The sequence below is a fragment of the Macrotis lagotis genome, chromosome 6 (assembly GCF_037893015.1).
Source record: "Macrotis lagotis isolate mMagLag1 chromosome 6, bilby.v1.9.chrom.fasta, whole genome shotgun sequence".
Classification (NCBI taxonomy): Eukaryota; Metazoa; Chordata; class Mammalia; order Peramelemorphia; family Peramelidae; genus Macrotis; species Macrotis lagotis.
The window spans coordinates 27695544-27716124 of NC_133663.1; the positions used below are offsets into that span (position 1 = coordinate 27695544).

A 20581-nucleotide genomic window follows, 5' to 3' on the forward strand; every position below is an offset into this window, starting at 1 on the left:
TAACATTTTCAACAGCTTTACACACATTAGCGCATGATATTGAGAGTCAATATAGCTTAGTGGTTACAGAACCTTTCTCAAAGTAAGAATGGATTTAATTCATTTAATTTAAATTAATTCCCAACTCTGAAATAGGCTAGCTGTGTGACCCTTGGCCAGTCACTTTCATAAACAATTCTGGTAGAGAAGAGGCTGCCCCATCCTCTTCTCCTGGTCACCTGAGAGGAGGCATAGGAACAGATACCCAGGTCCGAATGCTGGGATCTCAAGTCATGCCCCCTCCCCACCATCACACCCAACCAAAACCCTAAAGGAGGAAGACCCTAGCTGGGTCAAGCCTCCTCTGCCCTTGGAGACTGGGAGATTCCCTTTTCTTCCATCATCCTATGTCTCCCTATGGCTTCCCTGAAAATGCACTCTCCTTATCATTTCCTCATAGAATCTATTCAATTCTTCAAAATTCAGCTCAAACCCCATAATCTCCATGAAATCTTTCCTAATATCAAGTGGAATAATAGGAGAGACTTATTAAGAACTAGTTCCCGTTTTCCTCTAAATTCTTGTGCTTTCCCTTCCGTATTACCTTGTATTTAACCACTTTGTAGACGTCTGCGTTTATTTTTGTTTTTTATTTGAACTGTATTTTGTATTTAGATTGTATATTTACATTTATTTCTATTATTTGTCTTTATATACGATTTCTATTTGATTATATTTACATTTGTTTGTATTTATATTGTATTATCTACTATATTGATTCATATTTATATTAATGCTGAATGTTTTAAAGATGTACTTGCCTCCCACTCCCCATCCTTCCATCCCATTAGAATATAAATTTGCAAATAGTTTCATTCTATATACTTGTATCTTTAGTGTGTAGTGCAGTATCTGGTTCATGAAGTGAAAATATCCAGGCTTTGGCATTGTATCACTAGAGATGACCCTCAGACCATATGCTTTATTCTCTTCCTCACTGGCAACAACAGGATGAACAAGATTGATTTTATTTTTAAGATGATCTCGACTTTCCTAGGGATGACTAACCACAGAAAAATGTATTTTTTCCAACAGGAACAAACTTGGTGGCCATCGAGTCCCTCTCCTTCACCTTTCATTTCCTTTCTGCAATGGAATAGTTCTAATTAATTGGCTGGGTTCTCTAGCCAATCTACCAAGTTATAACAACCCAATGCATACCCTAGAGAGGTGAAGCTGTTAGCAGTGCAAGAAGACTTTTTTTTAACCTTTTATACCATAATCTTTTCCTTTCGTTTTTACTACTTACTTTATTTGACCCCTAGTCTCAATTACCTGATGCTGGTTGAGATTCACCTTGGACTCTCAAAAAACCTAACCCAGGGAACTCCCACCATATACTCCTGTACAAAGCAACTCATGATCTTTTAACTGCTGGTGTTCTTTTCCATCTTAAACATCTTAAACTTATACTGAGTGATCTTAGGAAAGTGATTTGTCCTCTGTGGCCACAGTTTACTCAACTGTATACTAAAAGGGCTGGACAGGATGACCTCCCAGGGCCATTTGAGGCTGGAACTATGATGGTTTGATCTTCTCTTCAACCTCCACCCTCACCCAGCAAAATGTAAGCTCCTTGAATGCAGGGATTTACTTTTTGCCTTCAAATATAAAGTACATCCAGTGTCTGACACACAGAGAAGTCACTTATTGAATCAAGGTGTGAATAAAAGATGCAAAGAAAATCTTTCCAAGAATCATTATGAAGCAAAAAAGCAACTTAAAAGACTGCAGGCTCCCACATCCCAAGCTAACACTGCCCAGATAAATATTTCTCCAAGGAAAAGAATCAGTGCTAACTGCAGGGGCCGAGATGAAAGCCCTGAAGGCTGGCAGCCTCCCCCTCTCCCTACAGTGGGAGCAATCATGCCAGAATTAATATCTAAAGTACACCACTAAATCAAAATGGTGCAAGGGCACTCATGGAGGTGTCTTTAAAAAAAAAGACCACAGATAGAGATTTTTGTAATCATAGCCCTGACCAAAGGCTGCTGGGGGAAGCAGCTCTTAATTTTCTGGACGTGTTTCGCATTTGTAATTTTCCAGATGATCTCCTGTGGCAGGCAGAAAAAGATGAGGCTCCTTGTATATGAGCTTTAAACTCATTCTCTGAACATGCCAGTGCTGGATTATGTGACAGTGTGGACCATGGAAGGGGAGGGGAAGTTCATGCCCAAGAGAGAACACCTCTGCAATACAGAAAGGGAAATGGTATTAATAATTGGCATTTAAATACAATTCTCATATGCTGCTTATAACCAAGCTAAGTGGTACTGCAGATACTCTTAGCTCCATTGGACAGATGAGCCTACTGAGGCTCAGAGATTAAAGCAATTTGCTCATGCTCATGCAAAAAGAAGGTACAAAGAAGAATTTCAATCCAAGTGTTCCTGACTCCAAGTCCAAACCCTAACCTCTATGTAACTTGCCCCTCAAATGGCCAACAACTATTTGGGGTGGAGTGATCTGGGAGAGGTGAGCAGATGTGTGAATTCATAGATGTAGGAAAATCCCAGTGAGAAAATTCCTTCTACCACAGCATGCTGGCACCTGTTTACCACAAACACATGTATTTTAAGCATGTATTGGGAAAAATCAAAGTTTAAAAGTCTAAATAAATTGGAGCATGTCTTGGCAATTCAGTTATCTTTGAAGGTTGATGCTTCATTGTCTCAGAGACACTTTCCAGTTGTATGACTCTAGGCAACTCACTTCACCCTGTTTGCCTCAGTTTCCTTTTCTGTCAAATGAGCCGGAAAGGAAATGGTAAAACATTCCAGTATCTTTGTCAAGAAAATCCTAAAAGGGGTAAAAAAAAGAGTCAGATAGGAACTGAAATAACACTAACAAGAATCACATTAGTGAATCATCAGTTCAACCATTTTGAAAAGTAATTTGGAATTCTGCAAATAAAGTGATTAAAATATCCATGCTCTTTGAGCAGAGATTCCAAGAGGTTATCCTATGATAGTTATCCATATGCACCAAAATATTTATCATGGCACTTCTGTTGCAGTAAAAATGTCTAAATAAAGTAGATGTCCTTTGATTGGGGAATGGCTTAACAAATGGTGGTCCTTGTAAAGTAAAAATGACAAATGAGATGAACACAGAAAAGCCTGGAAGTCTTTAAGGAGCCAATGCCTAGTAAAGCAGGTAGAACCGAGAAAAAATAAATGCTGTGAACTACAACAATGTAAATGGGAACAACAACCAAAAGATCAAAAGTGAAGGGAGGGTTGCATAACCACAAAGAGCAAGCAAATGTGAGAACTATTTTGTGCTTTCAGACTTTTCCCATGGATTCATTGGTTTTCTTCATTTTTTTCCCCTTCTCTATTTTGTTTCAAAAAAATATTTCTTATATGAGCTGAACTATGGAAGTAAGAAGATAGAGGGATACAGGAAGAAATGTAAGCAATAGAAAAAATGATATATATCAATAAAATCTTATTTGAAAAAAAGCCATCTGGGACACTGGAAAGTGAGATGACTTATACTAAGTAATATGACCAGTTCTTGTCAGGCCTGAGACTTGTATTCAGATCTTGTTGATAAAGAGGAGAGTTCTCTATTTAATAATAATAATAATAATAAATAATAATAATGTATAGAAAGCCTACTATGTGGCAAGTGACTATATTAAACACTTTATAATATTACTTCCATTTGATCCTCACAATAACCCTGGGAGGTAAGAGCTATAACTTCCATTTTTCAGTTAAGAAAACTGAGAGAAAGTGCGGGTAAGTGAATTGTCCAGGGTCATGTAGCTAGAAACTTCTCAGCATAGGTTAGGCTTGATTGGAGTCACAGAGTGTTAATTGTCCCCTTCTGGGTCCTGGAGTAAATCACATGTTCTTTGTGCCTCTGTTTCTCATCTGTATAATGAGGAGTTTGATCTAGACGGCCTTAAATGTCCATTTCCACTATAAATGAATTTATATATGACTCTCTAGGTCCATGGGGCTTTGCATACTTGAGATCTTGTTCAGTCTTGTCTATTTTAGTTCTTTTCCGATCTTAAACCAGTCAGTTGTCCCATGTTCAGCCCTAACCTGCTTACTTCTTGGTCCTCAGACAGGTAAGGTCATCTACTATTCCTGTCTCTTTGAGGGCTTGCCCCATTTTGTGGTGATCTACACAATCTTTAATCCAGCTCTGTGACCTCATTTGGGGTCTTCTTGGCATAGGCAGAAGAGTTTACTTTCCCTTCTCTACATTTTAAAGATGGGGACCTGAGGCAAGCAGGGCTAAATGATTTTTCCAGGATCACAGTTAGTATGGATCAGAGGCTGGATTTGAACTCAGGACCAGTATTTTATCCACTGTGCCATTTAAGATTTTAGGAGATCGTACATTTAGAGATGGAAGTGACCTGAGGACATCCACTAAGCTTCTTTTGACAGATGAAAAAGAGATTGTCCAGAATCAGACCCGGAGTATGAGGCAGAATATGAAGAAGGGGGAGGGCAGTATTCCTGACACCCAAACCAGCAGCCTCGTCTCTGCACCACAACCACGCATTATTACCACTTATAGTTTTAATTCAATAGTTTCTTTCTCCTCAGTGCCTTTACTAAAATAACACCTCAAGTAGAACATACTGGGAAAATAAAAAATGAAATTGAGGTTCTCAATCAATTGTGGCATAGTTTTGACAATCCATTTTTCATTAAAGGCTGCTGTTTCATTGCATTTTAGCCAAGAGGATGTTGACGGTTTTTCTTAATGACCTTGATGGAAAGTTCCTGAAGCTTAGCATATTTTTGGGCTTGTGAATGTCGAAGTGCCAAAGTGATGGAAATAGAACACAAAACAACACACTAAACCAAACTCTTCCAAATACTGTCTGAAAAGTTTGGCAGAAAATGGAAAAGTGAAACTATCAGACAGAGAAGAAAGGGACAAATGATAATTAAGGGGAAAGTGTGAAAGATGCTTTTGTCCTCCAAAGCTATGGCAACATCATTTCCATTTCTAACTCCAGTCTCTGTTCAAAGAAATTGGAGACCAATTAGCATGTACTTTCTGTACTTGCTTTCTCTTCATTCCTCACATTCCAGTGGCTGGCATTTATCGAGAGAGCTTTCCTGTTCCTAATTTATAACTTTGGAGGCAAGGTACCCAGTGGAATGTTATTCTTTCTGAAGAGATGTTTGCTTTCCTAGTTAACTTTTTTCTATTATTTTTTCATAATGAAAATCAAAATATATTGTAATTATTTCATGCTGAGTGAAACATTTAGCACATTTATGAAGTAATGGTGCCTAAAATATTCCTCCAGGCCTTGCTGTTATTGTGCTTTACAAACAACTCACAATCCTTTTTTTTTCCAGAGCCATCTTTGAAGCTATCTATAGTAATTTCAGGATATTTGTGAGAATCTTCCATTTCCACACTGGAGCTATCAACCTCATGGAGAAAAGTATTCTTACCAAGCTGCTCCCAGATGGTACATACTAATCCTCTCCAGTCTGTGCCCCTTTCTGAACTCTTGCAACTGAAAACTTTTCTCCCTTACTTTGTCTAAGGAAAAAGACACTTGGGTCTGGTGGCTGGGTCTTAGCAGTTATCTAGTTCCAACTCTCCCGTTTGACCTAAGGGTAAATTTGAAGTCCAGGAAAGTAAGTAAAGGAGGCTAGCCTCTAGGATCACAGACAGTTTGGTTTTAGGAAGAAGATTCAAAACTAAGCCAAGGACCATCCATCACTTTAGAACTGTTAGGACTTTAGTGCTCATCAAATCCAATCTTTGTTTACTTATGAGGAACCTGAAGACTAAAGAGATTAAGTGATTTGGCCTCCAGAATCACAGGGCAAGTAAGTATCTGAGCCAGAATTTGAATCTAGATCTTATCTGACTCCAAATCCCATGTACTTTTGATTGCCCCAAACTATCTCAGGAAAATTCTAGCTTCAAATACTGTCTCTGATATGTACCACCCACATGAGGATGGATCTTTCCATCTCTTTGCACCTCAGTTGCCACTTCTGTAAAATAGGAAATAGTATCTGCAGAACCTCTCACTGTTTGCTGTGAGGCTCCAAAGTGATAAAGGACAAAAAGAAGGCTGCCACGAATTCTCCACAAACTCCTGCAAACCCACCATCTATACAGGTGTTTGAATAATTTTCCACTTTCTTTCACCTACTCTCTCACTTAAGAGTCAATTAACATGAGCTTGTTCCATGGGTTTATAGACATCAGGTTGTTAACCAGGAATTAGGATTTTTCCCTAGAAGACCGCAGTCTCCATCTGCAGTAAACAAATGTTGAGCATTCTAAATGTTTGGCTGATTTCACTTGTCTTCACTCAAATCACGGAACTATTCGATCTTACAAGTGTTTTGAAGCCTCATTAATCAGAGCCAGAGTATTTCCACATTTCTATCTGATGGCTGGAGAGCATTGCCCTTATTTTAAGGCACCCATATGACCAAACCATAAATATGATATACACATCTTTCATCGATGTTAAGACCAAGAGGCCTGTGTGTGTGTTCGTGAAGGTATTAAAAAACAAAGTCTAGGAAAGACCTCAAGTCATGGGGAACAGGTAAACTGTTTGGCAGAAGGGAAGAGTCTGGAAAGAGCCTTCTCACAAGGAACCTGGGCAGGGGCCATGAAGTGGATGCTGGGATGGAATTCGAGGAGTAGCTTGATCTCTTATTCTTAATAATGAACAACACACTCCCTCCAGTTCACTTTTGCCAAATTCTACCACATGCCTAGACTTGCTATTGGCCCCATTAGAAGCACAAACTCCTTAAGTGTAGGGATTACTTCACTCTTTGTCTTTGTACCCACCATGCCAAGCTTAGCACAGTTTGGCATGTGGGATTACACTTAATTTGACTGTTAGAATCAGGTGAAGGAAAAGGGGCAGCAGAATTTTTGAGAAAGGTTTAAGGTCCCTTGGGAGTTCAATATCAGGGAATTAATAACTGATGCATCTTTTTTCTGGGACAAAATCTTGACAGGAATGGACTAGTGAGGAATTGGTGGCAAAAAGGTAAATTAGGAAAAAAACTCCATACTGTGGCACCCTCCAGTTTCTTTTCCTTTTGTGTATAATCTCCTTCTAGAAGATCCTTCTGGGTAGGAAGTCTTTTTTCCCCTCCCCTTATCTGCACAATAGTAGGTATCTACTTCTTTTGTAAAGTTGGCTTCCAGAAACAGACTTGCTAATTTGGTCTTTCTCTTAAATAGCCTACAGAGTAAATCTAACAACATTCATCTACTTCCCAGAATAGTGATTTATGACATTATAAATAGTAAAGAATGCTGATTTCATTAATTTTATTATCTGCAGATCTCAATGGGGAGAAACAAAGATGGTTTAAAAAAAGGTCATAAATTAATGGGCTATAAAATGTTTTCCAGTGACTTTCTACTTTTACATAAACTCACACTTTCTCCATAAACACATTTTACTCATTCTAATGAACTTAAGTCTCTAAAATTCTGACCCCCTTTTTAAAAAAAAAAAAATTCCTTAAGAACTTACAATAAAAAACTAGTTATAAACCTAAAACTTTTTATATACGATCAACAAATTCTGAATTATTTTTTCCTTTATTTTTTTTTATCATAAATGGAAAATGAAATTACTTGACATGAACACTTGATACATAATTTCCTTAAAACTTCTCTATCGGGAAACAAAACTGTACATATTTAAAGAGTGTAATAATAAACACTCATAACAATGTCACACCAATCAGCATTGGTTTATTCCCAAATTATTACCAGTTTGGGCTAAAGTTGTATGAAAAAAGGTGTGCAAAGCTTATTAGGACCCGGCCTGACAGAAGACTTATTTCTCAGAATGAGAATCTTTAAATCTCTGAGCTCAGAAAGTGACAAAATAGTGTAAATACACTATTAATGAACAAATAAGTCTTTTGAAAGAGGCTAGAGATAATGGAAAAAATATTTCAGTACCTCATATACAGTAATTGGTGAAAACATTTTCACTAACTACTTTTTGCCCAAATGGATTAAGGACTATATATGTATATTATATATATATATATTATATATATATGAACTCTTCTTATTTTAAAATGTGACAAACAGCTAATAAGCTTCCATTAGAAATTCTGTAGACTTTCCCAAGTCTTCTTGGTCTTCTGATTATACACATTTTTTTTCAAGTAAAGAAATGTTTAACAGATGTAAACTATTTATTGAATATTTGCCACCAAATATTGTTAAATACATTATCTTGCAGCATATCGCTTTCAAGTTAAAATGTCAGAAACAAACACCAATATTTACAATTCTTTTAAGGAATGTTACATAATGACACATTAAGGCGTAAATTCTTTTGGCTTATAATTCTTAAAAGAATGATAATAGCAAAAGTGATGCAAAATCTTCAGTGTAAGATTATGATTAAGCTACGTTTTACAAAAATATGGTGTAAGATGGCAATAATCCCATTCAACATCCTGGATTAGGTCCCTTCAGGAGGGACTGATAATTTATACAGTCAAACTTTAAAATTTACAAGTAAAGGCAGCAGTTTAACACCACCACTGAAACATACAGCTCTTAACATATACAATTTTCAGGCCACAGTCTTGAAGGTCTGAAGTATCAAGTTGGTTTGATGAATTAGTCGGTTGGCACTTATGAACACATTTATTGCCCTGTTATAAAAGAACAGAGATAGTTTTTAGAAGCAAAAACCCATATAGTGAAAAATGCTAATCTTTAACACAACTTGCAACTCACAAGAACACCTTTCCAAAGTGAAGCTATTGTTTCTGTGGGATATCACTGTTTGCTTTTTCATATTTGAAATTCCTAGTGGGTGATCATTGACCATAACCCTACAGTTGTCTGCCAATTACAGTACCTCTGGTACTAAAAGGTAAGCTAAAGATGATCGGTTGTGAGGGAATATCCTCTTACATCCCATCCTGGATTTCCTATGAATTTGCCTCAAAATAACACCATGTGAAATGTGCAAGGTTCATGCTAATCAGAATATAATTCTTCATCTCAATCTCCCCAGGAATGGAAGAACTCCTAAACAAAATCCCCAACCCAGAAAGATACAAGCAATTATTAGTGAGAATGGGAAATGAGTAATACTGAATGTGAAGCCTTATTTTAAAAGTATTCATTTTATTCACTAGTCTCAACTTATGTACTGCAATGTGTAGTACACAAAGGAACTGCTTTCAAGATCAGAACTGATTCTAAACTTGACCATCTTCTAATTCTGCGCATTCACTGGGACAGGCAGGAGGACCACTTACATGATTATAATCCAATGCTAATGACATGACTTCCATCCTCTTTGAAAGCTAGATATTTTCCCCCTTTATAAAATCTGAAACCTCACCCTCAAATATGGGAAACCCAGTCAAAGCACTGTTTGGTCATTTTGAACACATGTCCGATTTATGAACCCATCGCATTAGTTGTGTTTTAACTCAAAGTCAGAAATCATTATTTTATTAAGCTAAATTCTTTCATTGAAAGTATCTGGTATATTACTGGATTCAGCAAAAAGAAAATCAAGAAAAAATTGATGTCAATTTAAAGAAAAATTATTAACATGAACAAAATGGGACCAAAAATGACATCCAACTTGAACAACAGTTCAAGCCAAACAAATATTCTTTGTTGAAGTTTGAGAACCTGATTTAATGTGTTCATTTCTAACTTCAAACCGGTTTGCTTGGCTGAACAGACTCTGATTTTTAAAATTTATTAAATGTCAAGTGACAATTAATGGATCAGCTCTCATGTCTCAGCATTCTCAATCCTCCATGATGTGGCAGACAGTCAATGTGGAATGAGCCTGTACAAGTACCAGGACTGAGTCCAGGGAGATCCAAAGCTGAAGCTGAAATCACCTCATGGTGCTAAAGACACAGGCAGCAGCCACAGAGACAACCTTGTGAGGCAGGCTGGCAGGACAAGAATTGTTTCCCATATTTTATCAAAAAGGAAAAAGAAAAAGAAACCAAATCTCTGAATGGCTAAATGACCTGTCTACAGTCATCCAGTTGACAAGCATTAGAGCCAAATAGTCTTTTTTCCCCCTCCCCTTATCTACACAAGGAAGGGTTGTGCCTTCTGCCTCCATGGTCCCTGAAAATGTTACAGTTAGAAGAGAATATCCCCACCTCCAAGGAATTAAAGGTACCAAATTCTGACACAACCACTGCCCTGTCTGCAAGATTCCCAGAGCTTAATGAAAGGTCAAAGGCCTGTGGCTGGCCATCAAGATGCATTCCCTGAGGGCTGTGGATGACCAACATGGCCAGAGGCTTGAGGCTCTCCTGAACTCCCAACACTGTGACTATGAGAAGTCCACATGTCAGTGTCCCAGTACTGAGGTGTATGATGATAAAATACAATCTGGACTATCTCTTGCCAACATTTCTGTAAACTTAAGATATATACCCTAAAAATGTTCCCTTTCCACTAACTCCCTGATGAACTAGTTTGCTTAAATGCAACTTTAATATTTATGGGATAGTTTTCTTTAGATGGCTTTAGGACTCCTCACAGAGAACTAAACCTGCATATTAAATCAAAGCATATCATTTTCACTGAACTTACTTTCCATCTTTAAAATAGGTTTTCAGAGTGTCACTGAAGCTCTTGGAATATTTTACAAATTCTTTCTTTTGGTGTTCAAGTGCCTAAAGAGACAGAAATGCAATAGTGAAATTACAACATGCTAAGACCCTCCAACCCCACAAGAGAACACTCAGTGAAGGCTGCTGATAAGAGTCAAAATCAGCAGACAACCAACCACTGCCATCCAGTCTCTGCTCTCAAGACCTCATGGGGTGGGGGGGAGGCAAGCATGGATTTTCTTTTTGGGTTTTTTTTTTTTTTAGTTTTTTGCAAGGCAATAGGGTTAAGTAGTTTGCTCTAGGCCACAAAGCTAAGTAATTATTAAGTGTCTGAGACCGGATTTGAACTCAGGAACTCCTGACTCCAGGGCCGGCGCTCTATCCACTGCACCACCGAGCCGCCCCCAAACATGGATTCTCTAAGATCAGACTGGCAGGGTTCAATTCTAGGCTGGAAAAGCTTTGGAATAAGGAGAACTCAATGAATCAATTGCATATCAGTTCTTTACAGATCTCCCTAGCTATGCCTGGAGAGATGTAGGCTTAGAAGTTAGTCACAACAACTCACTGGGACTCCCCGCTAAAGTAAAGAGGCTGTGCTCTGACCAGAGGAAGGAAATCCCCACACCGATCAAATCACAAACCGGGATCAAGATGACCAGTTTCTGATCAGGACCAGTCAGTCACAGCCAAGAAGCATATTGAAAATGGAAGGGCCTTCAGTACTTTTCTATAGGATTGCTTGTAGCAAGCGAGGGGCCCAAGCTTCTGCCCAACTTACCCGGCGGTTCTGGTATTGATATTTTTTGAAGACATTGTTCACTGTGTCAAGAAGTTCTTTTATTGCACTGGCGATATCCCTGTTGGGAAATGAAAAATTGTGTAGTTTTTGAAATCAGTCACATCTAATATAGACATTTTACTGCTTCTGAAAAAAAAAGGGAAAAATTTTTATTTTCAAATGAGGAGCTTCGGTGTAAAACCTGACTTCCCAGGACAACTTTTATTTCCCAAATTTGGCTAATCAGGTCATTCTAGTGAACAAAAATAGGGAGTAGTAAATCTCATTTATTCTGGCAAATCTAATATTTAAAGAACATACATGGATGCAGGATATTCTCCATTCTCCCAAACCTAGTCCCTGAGATCTTTTCATAACTCAAAACTGCTTGGGTGATTCCATCTTTCCCTTAGTTTATCTCTTGAAATCTGTAACTTCCTTCTTTATCTTTGGTCCCATGCCCACTCTGGCCTCTGCAGCTGATTTAGTCTTCAAATTCAGACCTCCCATAGAAAATCCATGCAACGGACTCTCTGTCTCCACTCTGTGTTTCAATCCTGCTGGACATTCCTCCAAGGTTTCATATCTAGCTTAAGGATAAAATACTATTCTCCACAATGTAATTCACTTCAGTTCCCTCAAAACTCCCATCCATTAACTGGCAACTCTTATTCAACTCAAGAGCAATGCCCAAACTTTTTAAATAACAAATGACAGTTAACATTTACATATATTCTTTCATTTTTATTAGACTCTTGGAAGTAGGCAGATGAAGAAACTGAGGCTGAGATAATAAGTGACTTTCCCAATGTCAAACACACCACCAGAAAGTGTTTGAGGGAAGGATGTGAACTCATGTCGTCTTCCTGACATTTTAGTACTTTTACAATATCAGAATATATTCAGTTTTCTGGTTTAACCATGTCCATATGTGACATACTGGGCTGACACTATCTCATTTATTTAACTATCTTCTCAGTTCTGAGAAAAGAGGATAAGACCTCCAGTCTTCGCCCCTTGGCAGTTTGTTTCCAACTTATCCACAAGGCGGTCTTTTTCAAATGACACATTTTGTCTTTACATCACATCACTGTCTAGAGTTCTGAATGTCCCACCATTCTACAGTTTTAGAAGAGCCATAAGGAAACTTCTCCTGAATTTGTTCCTTTAGTCTCAGCTGTCATTTGAGATCTTCATTTCTAGAATGCAAAAGAAACACACAACCAATGCAATAAAAACACCACATTCTATTCAAGCCCCCTCAGGCATCTCCTCACAGTACAGAGGTGATGCAAAGCTCTGAAACAGTCCACTGTTTCAAGTACTCAGCCCCTCCTTGTGGGTAAGAGACAGTCCAGGCCTCCCAGTCTAACATGAGAGAGAACTAACAACCTAGTTCAACTCAGAGAAGTTCCTCAGGAGAAGGGTTGGGTGAGGTGGGGAAATGGTTAAGGCAGCACACAGACAGTACAGAGGATGTGATCTGTGCCAGTGGAGGCAACAATGACCTTAATGTAATTATGGATCCCTGATGTATACTGAGTTCCTCCAGTGCCTCTTTTAAGAAGACAATGATTAAATTAGCATTTGTAAAAATCAGAAATTTTAAGTCATGGTAGCTTGGCACCCCTTTAAAATAGTAAATCAAGAATAATGTGCTTTAAGTTCTTGAGAGAAGGTCTAATAGTACACAAGAAATGGAAAAATTCCAAGGAGCAGATAATATAGAAATAAGAACAATGGAAAAAAAGTCCTTGAGGCTCCTCCTTGTCTGTAATATTATCAAAAACTTTGTATCAAAGGAAGTACAATCAATTTAAAGTAGTACAAGGCACTAAATTTAAGTTTTTGTAGAAATGATGCTTGTCCACTCATCTCATTTTCAGTTTAACTGTCAAAAACACAACTGCCTCTTTGGCTCTGCTTCAAAGCAAATAGAAACCTGCTGGGATGGTATTGGGTATAAACCCAGGATCTCTCGGAGGAGATAAGTCACATGGTCTTCTGCCTTTGAGGAAAATGAGTATTTCTAAATGGGAAACTAAGACTATATTAACTAATATTAGGTTAGAGTTTTCTAATCTACTAACGGAACATAATTGGTTTTTCAGCACAGTATGTATTGTAGGACAAATCCTGGGCTAGCTGAAATTCCAGATATATTTGTCTCTTATGTGGGTCATCGTTTCTTCATTTGTAATAGGAAGAGAATTGACTGGGTAAAATCAAAGGTAACATTTCTCAATCATCTGAATCCTTACAATCCTCAACAAAAGCATTTATCAATCGCTACTTTAATACTTTTAGATTTCTCAGCTGGTTAGAATATGTTGTTTAGAAGACCAGGGTCAAGTGTTCAGTTCTATGTTGTGGCCATATAAATAAAAATTTCAGAGACTAAGACCACCAGTTTTGGCCAATGATGTTCTCAGGTAATCTATCCCATTGTTAAATATCAAACACATTCACTGATAGGCCTTAAGATTTAGATAGAGACATCCCTTTCCATATACTAATGCTTCTTTCTTTGGGAAGAAAAACAATTTAGGCATTTTAAAATATTTCTATTAACAAAGGAAGCATTTCTAAGTATGAAAGACAATGGCTACAGTGAATAGAGTTGGTCTTGAGGCAGGAAAAATGCTCAATTTGGAAACTACTACAATATGATACCTAGTAACTAAGGGACCCTGAGTACCTGACTTCAGGAAGGGTGCAGACCTGCATTGATAAGAGGGGACTTCTCCTTAGCTTGGAATTCCCACTTTCAATGAAATCACAGGACCAATGGTTATCCTATTTCCAGGCAAACAGGAATTTCTAAGAAACAAAGGATATCCAACTGAATCCCTAAAAACATTCATATCAATCATATGTTAATCAAGCTCCATTCTCAGGGGGCCAGAGTAAAGTGAGGGAATTTGAACTGATAACCTCTAAGGTCCCACAGAGCTCTAAATAGATAGTTATCTTGGAGTCAGAAGACCTGAATTCAAATCAGACCACAGACAGTGGCTAGCTAAGTGATATTGTGAACATCACTTACACTCACATTATTATAGTCTTGCCTCCCAGTCAGTGTTTTACACACCTCCAATTCCTTTGAAAATGTGAGCAGACTTCTTAGGGTTGCTGATATTGTTATTTCTGGCTTTTCTTTCTGTCAATAATTTCTCTTTTCTTTTTATTTATTTATTTTTCAATTTTAAATCTAAGATCTCCACCTCAGCCTTAAGGATGCTGCCTCTAAATCCTTCTAGCCCTGGGGTCTGTTCTGAACTAAGTACCTGAACAAAACTTCCCTCCTAACATTCAACCCTGTACCCAGAATGCAAACTCCCAGGCAGTTTATGTCACACTGGTGTCACACTAATTAATTGTCACAACATCTTCCCTGGCTCCAATCTCACTTTGCCCCATCTCCCCTTGCTTTTTGTCCTATGGGCCAAGTAGGACAAGGCTCATTCCTCTGACACAAGATAATCTTTCAAATATTTGAAGATGGATTAAGAACTAGAAAGGAGCTAATTAGTGCCAGTCACTTTACAGAGGAGGAAACTGAGGCTCTGGGAGACTGTATATTGACTAATAATTTCTGTCATGGGATTAGTCAGAGGCAGAGTCAAAGACTGGAGTGAAGGTCCTCTGACTCCAAAAGAAGTCTTTCTTCAATGACAAATCTGGAACAATCTTTGAATTTTTGCTGGCTCTTTTCTCTGCACACAGGACAGCCAGGAAGGTAAATGAGTTCCCTCTTCTGCTCTATGCTTAGTCTTCCATGTTTGCTCTTGGTGAACTAAATTGAACCAATCTCTTTGCTTATCTTCATTAGTCTAAATTTCCTTCATGCATGCATACATTCACCTTGCTTCAGATTATTCCCGTTTATACATGCAAAATAATTAATGTGTATAGTTTAACAACAATGTTTCATCCTCTCATTTTTTTTAAACTGTACCCTGAAAAAACTTGGAGATAAATATAGTAATCTGGAATTGAACAGTACTCTGCCAATTAACTGTAAAAACTATCAATTAAAACATTCAATAAAATGAAAACACTTAGGGGTTGCTCCAAAGAAATGCCAAGAGAAGAACACTTACTTGATTGTCTGTAGGAACCTCACTCGGTCATTGATCTCATCAGGGATCTTACTGAGAATCTGTTTAAGTGCTCGGGCCTTTTCATTCAAGTCCTGGAATTCAGGTTCTGGTCTCTCAATCATATACTCTGACAAAAGAAATAGTAAAGAAAATGTCACATATCTCCAGTTCTCAATTCAAGTCCTTGGGCTTAAAAATCTGTTGTGGCCAAAGAGTAAAGTATTCGGGACAAAAGTTGACCAGAAAGACAGTGAAGGAAAACTATGGTGGAAACCAAAATAAAGCAGAGAAAACAAACAAAAACCTTTCAAAGACAGAAGAAATTTAATCAATGTAATAACCAACCAAAATCCCAGAAGACTGATGAAGCATGCTACTCTCCTTGTGACAGAGAGGTAAGGGACTCAAGGTGCAAAATGAGACATGTATCCTTGGTGGTAATATGATAATGAATTTGTTTTGCTTGTCTATTCATAGTTATTACCAGATTTTGTTCCCCCACTCACCCTACCCACTCAGAGAGGATAGAGAAGAAATAGATTTGTCTTAATTGAAAAAAGATTTTAAAAAAAGAGATCAGTTATAATTTAACCCCCAATCTGAAAGGAATAAATGAAAAAGATTATAAGTAAATTCTGGTAGGAACTATTATCAGAAGAATGACCTCTCAGAGAAAAAACAATTATGAAGAAAGAATATACTTAATTTGTTATTTTATTATGGATAGCAAGTCAAACTCTGTGGTCACAAAAACAAATTCAGTCCACATATACATGAGGATACATAATGTCTAGGTTTTTAAAAGAAACTAGTTCGATCTGAATACAAAGACATACCAAAGATTTAAATGAAGCACTTAATCCAATCTCATTCCTACTCCTGATCTCCATCTCTACCCCACACTTTAGGTGCACAGTGGACACCTAGCCAGCCACCTCTCTGAAACCACATTCCTTCTTTTCCCCATCATGACTGATGATCCCTCAAATCCTATTTGTCTCCTGTCAGCCAACCTCCTCTACATCTGGTGTCACCTCTCCCTACAGCTGGTCTTGCTTGATAGTCCCCTCCTTCATGATTCACAAGCTGTCACAGTCAAATCCCTCACCTCCATGTCTTCCTTCTGCTGTTGATTCCAAATGTGCTGAGCCAACTCTAAGTGAAAAACCCACTATCTGATTCCCTCTCCCCAGTTCTGAGGTAGCTGAATATCATTAAGCTAAGTCATGAAGTCATTCACTAAAAAGGTATGGTTCTAAGATCTCAACCAGGTCTTCATTATTGAGACAATCCTTCAATACTTTATTTTCTGAAATATCAGTTCCAATTGTCATTTACCTAATAACACTTTTATCTTCCCTATTTGCAGATGGCCTACAAATCTCTTGAACATTTCTTCTTTTTTGACACCACTAATTTTCAAGAAAAACCACTGGCTTTTAGATAGGGACCTATGATTCTATCAAAAACTATTTTCTTTTATGGGATTCTAACCAGTAAGCTTGATGGAATTACATTAATTCTTACCCTCCTCGACTTCTCTGCAACATTTGTCAAATATTTCCTAAAATCAATATGACAAAATAATACTAGTGTCTTAGCTTGACTTCTGAAAAAATGGAAAAACTCAAGTCAAGATGCTGTCAGTGAAATCTCCCCCAATTCTTCTGTTAATTATGCCTCTACAGAAGTGATCTGAATTTCTTTATCTCCTGCAGAATGCAAGCTCCTGAAGAGTACAAGTATAGTGGCTTCCTTGCATATAGTAGGCACTAAAGAAATATGGTGAATCAAATATAATATTTACCATTGCCCTTTAAAAAAAATTTCCTACTGTGGATAGCTAAGTAGTTTTTTTCCTCCCCTCCATCAGTTTCTCTAGGTGGAGATGAGTAGCATTTTTTATCATGATTCCTTTGGGATTGTTATGGATCATGGTATAAATCGAAGTTACTAAGTCTTTTATAGTTATTGTTAACAATATTTCTGTTCATCTGTACATTGTTCTGGTTCTGATCAATTCACTTTGCAACAATTTATATACAAATCTTCCCAGGTTTTTCCTGAAACCACTTTCTTCATCCTGTATTGGACTATAATAGTGTTCTAAATTTATATACCATAGCTTGACTATTCCGCAGTAGACGAGTATCTCTTTAGTTTACAAGTGTTTGTTGCCTCAAAAAGAACTGCAGAAAATATGTTTTTATACCCATGAGACCTTTTCCTTTCTCTTTGTTATCTTTAGCAAATAGCTCAGGAATGGTTTTGTTGGGTCAAAGTTATACAGACCCTTGGATACAGTTCTAAAACATTCTCCAGAATGTTTGCACTAGTTCACATTTCTACCAGCATTACATCATTCCCTCTCTAGCATGGTCATTTTCTTTTTCTGTTATGCTAGCCAAGCTAAAGAGTGTGAGGTGGTAGTTTAGAGTTGTTTTAATTTTTTCATAACTATTTAAAGGTTTTGAATTCTTCTGAAAACTGCCTATTCATATGACCACTTATCAATTAGGAAAGGAATCATATTTTATAAATTTGACTCAATTCCCTATATATTAGAGAAACAAAGCATTTATCAAAGAAACTTGTAAAATTATTTCCCTAGAATTCTGCTTTTTTCCTTCTAATTTTGGCTATATTGGTTTTATTTGTGCAAACCCTTTTTTAATTTCCTATGTTCAAAATTATCTACTTTATGTCTATCCTTTGATGAGTCATGAACTCTTATGTTGTTCATAGATATCACAAGTAATTTCTTCAACACCCCTTTAATTTGTTTATATCACCTTTGATTTCAAAATCTTTTAACCATTTTGATTGTACCATGTTATATGGTGTGAGACAGTGATCTATGCCTAGTATTTATGAAACTAGAGTTTTCTAAGATTTTGTCAAATTGTGAGTTTTTGTCCCAAAAGTTTAGATCATTAGGTTTCTCAAATACTAGGTTATTATACTCATATTTCTGTATACCTAATCAATTCCATTGATCAATTACTCTCTTAATGAGTATCTGATTGTTTTGATGAATACTGTATAGTTTGAGTTCTCTTATTGCCAGATTCCCCTTTCTTCATATTCTTGTCCTTTTGCTGCTCATGATTGATACCCTTGTCATTTTTATATCAGCTAAAGCATAAAAGATTCTACTCCAGCTCCTGATTTACCTCTCTTTGTCTTTGTTTCAAGTAAAACAATATATTGTTGGATTCTATTTTTTAAACTTTTATTATCTCCTTCCATTTTGTGAGTGAGTTCATCCCATTTATATTCAATTATGCTTACTGTCTACTTCCTGACATCTTACTAATCTTTATCCTTTTCTTTATTCCTGTCCCCTTCCCTGTTTTGTCTCTGACCACTACCTTCCTTAATCTACCCTTCCCTACCTCCTTTTCGCTTATACGTTTTGCTCTAAATTTCCCTGTTTTGGTAAAATGAATTTTTGTACTCAGGTATATGAGTATTCTATCCTCCCCTGAAACAGCTGAGATGAGAGTAACATTTAATAACATTTATGTGTTCTCCACTCTCTGCTCTCATTTTTCCTCCCACTGTAAAAATTTGTCCTTGTGTGCTTATTTTGTATGACATAATTTAATTTACCCTTTCTGGCTCCCTTTTCCCAATGAATTCTTTTCTCACTTTTCTATTTCTCCTAAGATCCTCCCCATATAATATACTCATATCAATATCCTCTATGTAGACTCCATTTAACTGCCCTAATAGTGATAAATTTCTTAGGAGCTATATGTATCATTTTCCCACAAAGGAATGGATAAGTTCCTTATGATTTCCCATTCATGTTTACTTTTTTATGCTTCTCTTGAGTCTTATGTTTCAGTGTCAAATTTTCTATTCAGTTTTGGTCTTTTCATCTGGACTTTCTGAAACTTCTCTTCATTAAATATCCATTTTTCCCTTCTGAGGATTATGCTCAGTTTTGCTGGGAGGTTACCTTTGATTGCAATCCTAGTTCTTTTGATTTTTGGAATATCATGTTCTAATAACAGGTGTGCCCAATCTGTGACTCATGGGCCATGTACATCCCTCAAAATTCATTCACGTGATATTATTACATTTAACTATATACTAATTGGTAATATGGGTTACACTGTAGTCATAAATGAATATTAAATTTTATATGTGCCCCATGACAAATTTTTGTTGGGCAATGAGGCCCAGAAGAGCTAAAAGATTGGGCACCTACATTCTAAACCATCTGCTTCTTGATCAAGATAGCTGCTAAATCTTGTGTGAACCCATTACTCAATATTATCTATTCTTTCAGGATGACTGCAGTATTTTCTCCTTAATCTGGAAGTTTGAGATTTTGGTATGATATTTCTGAGAGTTTTCATTTTGACATTTACTTTAAGAAGACGTCCTATAAATTTAAGTTCTGTTATGCCCTCTGGTTCTAAGTTATGAGGGCAATTTTTCTTTTAAAATTTCTTGAAATACAACAAATACTTTTTATCCATGACTTTCAGGCAGACCAATAATTTTTAAATTACCTCTATTTTCTAGATCACTTGTTTTTCCTATGAGATATTTCCTATTTTATTTTTTCCTTCATTCTGATTTTTTTTTTTTGATGTCTAGTGGAGTAATTAGCTTCCTCCTGTTCAATTCTAATTTTAAAGGAGCTAATTTCTTCAGTATTTTTTTGTACCTTCACCAAAATGCTAATTCTCTTTCCATGCTTGTCCACCCCATCCCCCAATCTTCCCTGAAAATCTCCTCCTAGATTTACAGATATTCTCATAATATACTTTTTTTTTTTAGGTTTTTTCAAGGCAAACAGGGTTAAGTGGCTTGCCCAAGGCCACACAGCTAGGTAATTATTAAGTATCTGAGACCAGATTTGAACCCAGGTACTCCTGACTCCAGGGCCAGTGCTTTATCCACTACGCCACCTAGACGCCCCCTCTCATGATATACTTCTACTCAAATTGAACTAAGCCAACTCCTTACTGTCATTAAGCCTGCCATAACCTTATAATACCTTACTTACCAAGCCATATTGCAGGTACCTTGGCACT

General features: G+C 37.0%; 1 protein-coding gene across 1 annotated transcript in view; it reads right to left on the reverse strand.

Annotated features, from left to right (window-relative positions):
• Positions 1–5490: 5490 nt before the first annotated feature.
• PDCD10 (programmed cell death 10) overlaps positions 5491–20581 on the reverse strand; it is a 47760-nt gene continuing 32669 nt past the window's right edge. The window contains exons 5-8 of the mRNA XM_074190857.1: positions 15531–15657; positions 11428–11506; positions 10627–10709; positions 5491–8696 (exon numbers count right to left, since the gene is read on the reverse strand). Coding sequence (XP_074046958.1) covers positions 8615–8696; positions 10627–10709; positions 11428–11506; positions 15531–15657 — 371 coding nt within the window. The 3' untranslated portion in view covers positions 5491–8614. The remainder of the gene's footprint in view (positions 8697–10626; positions 10710–11427; positions 11507–15530; positions 15658–20581) is intronic.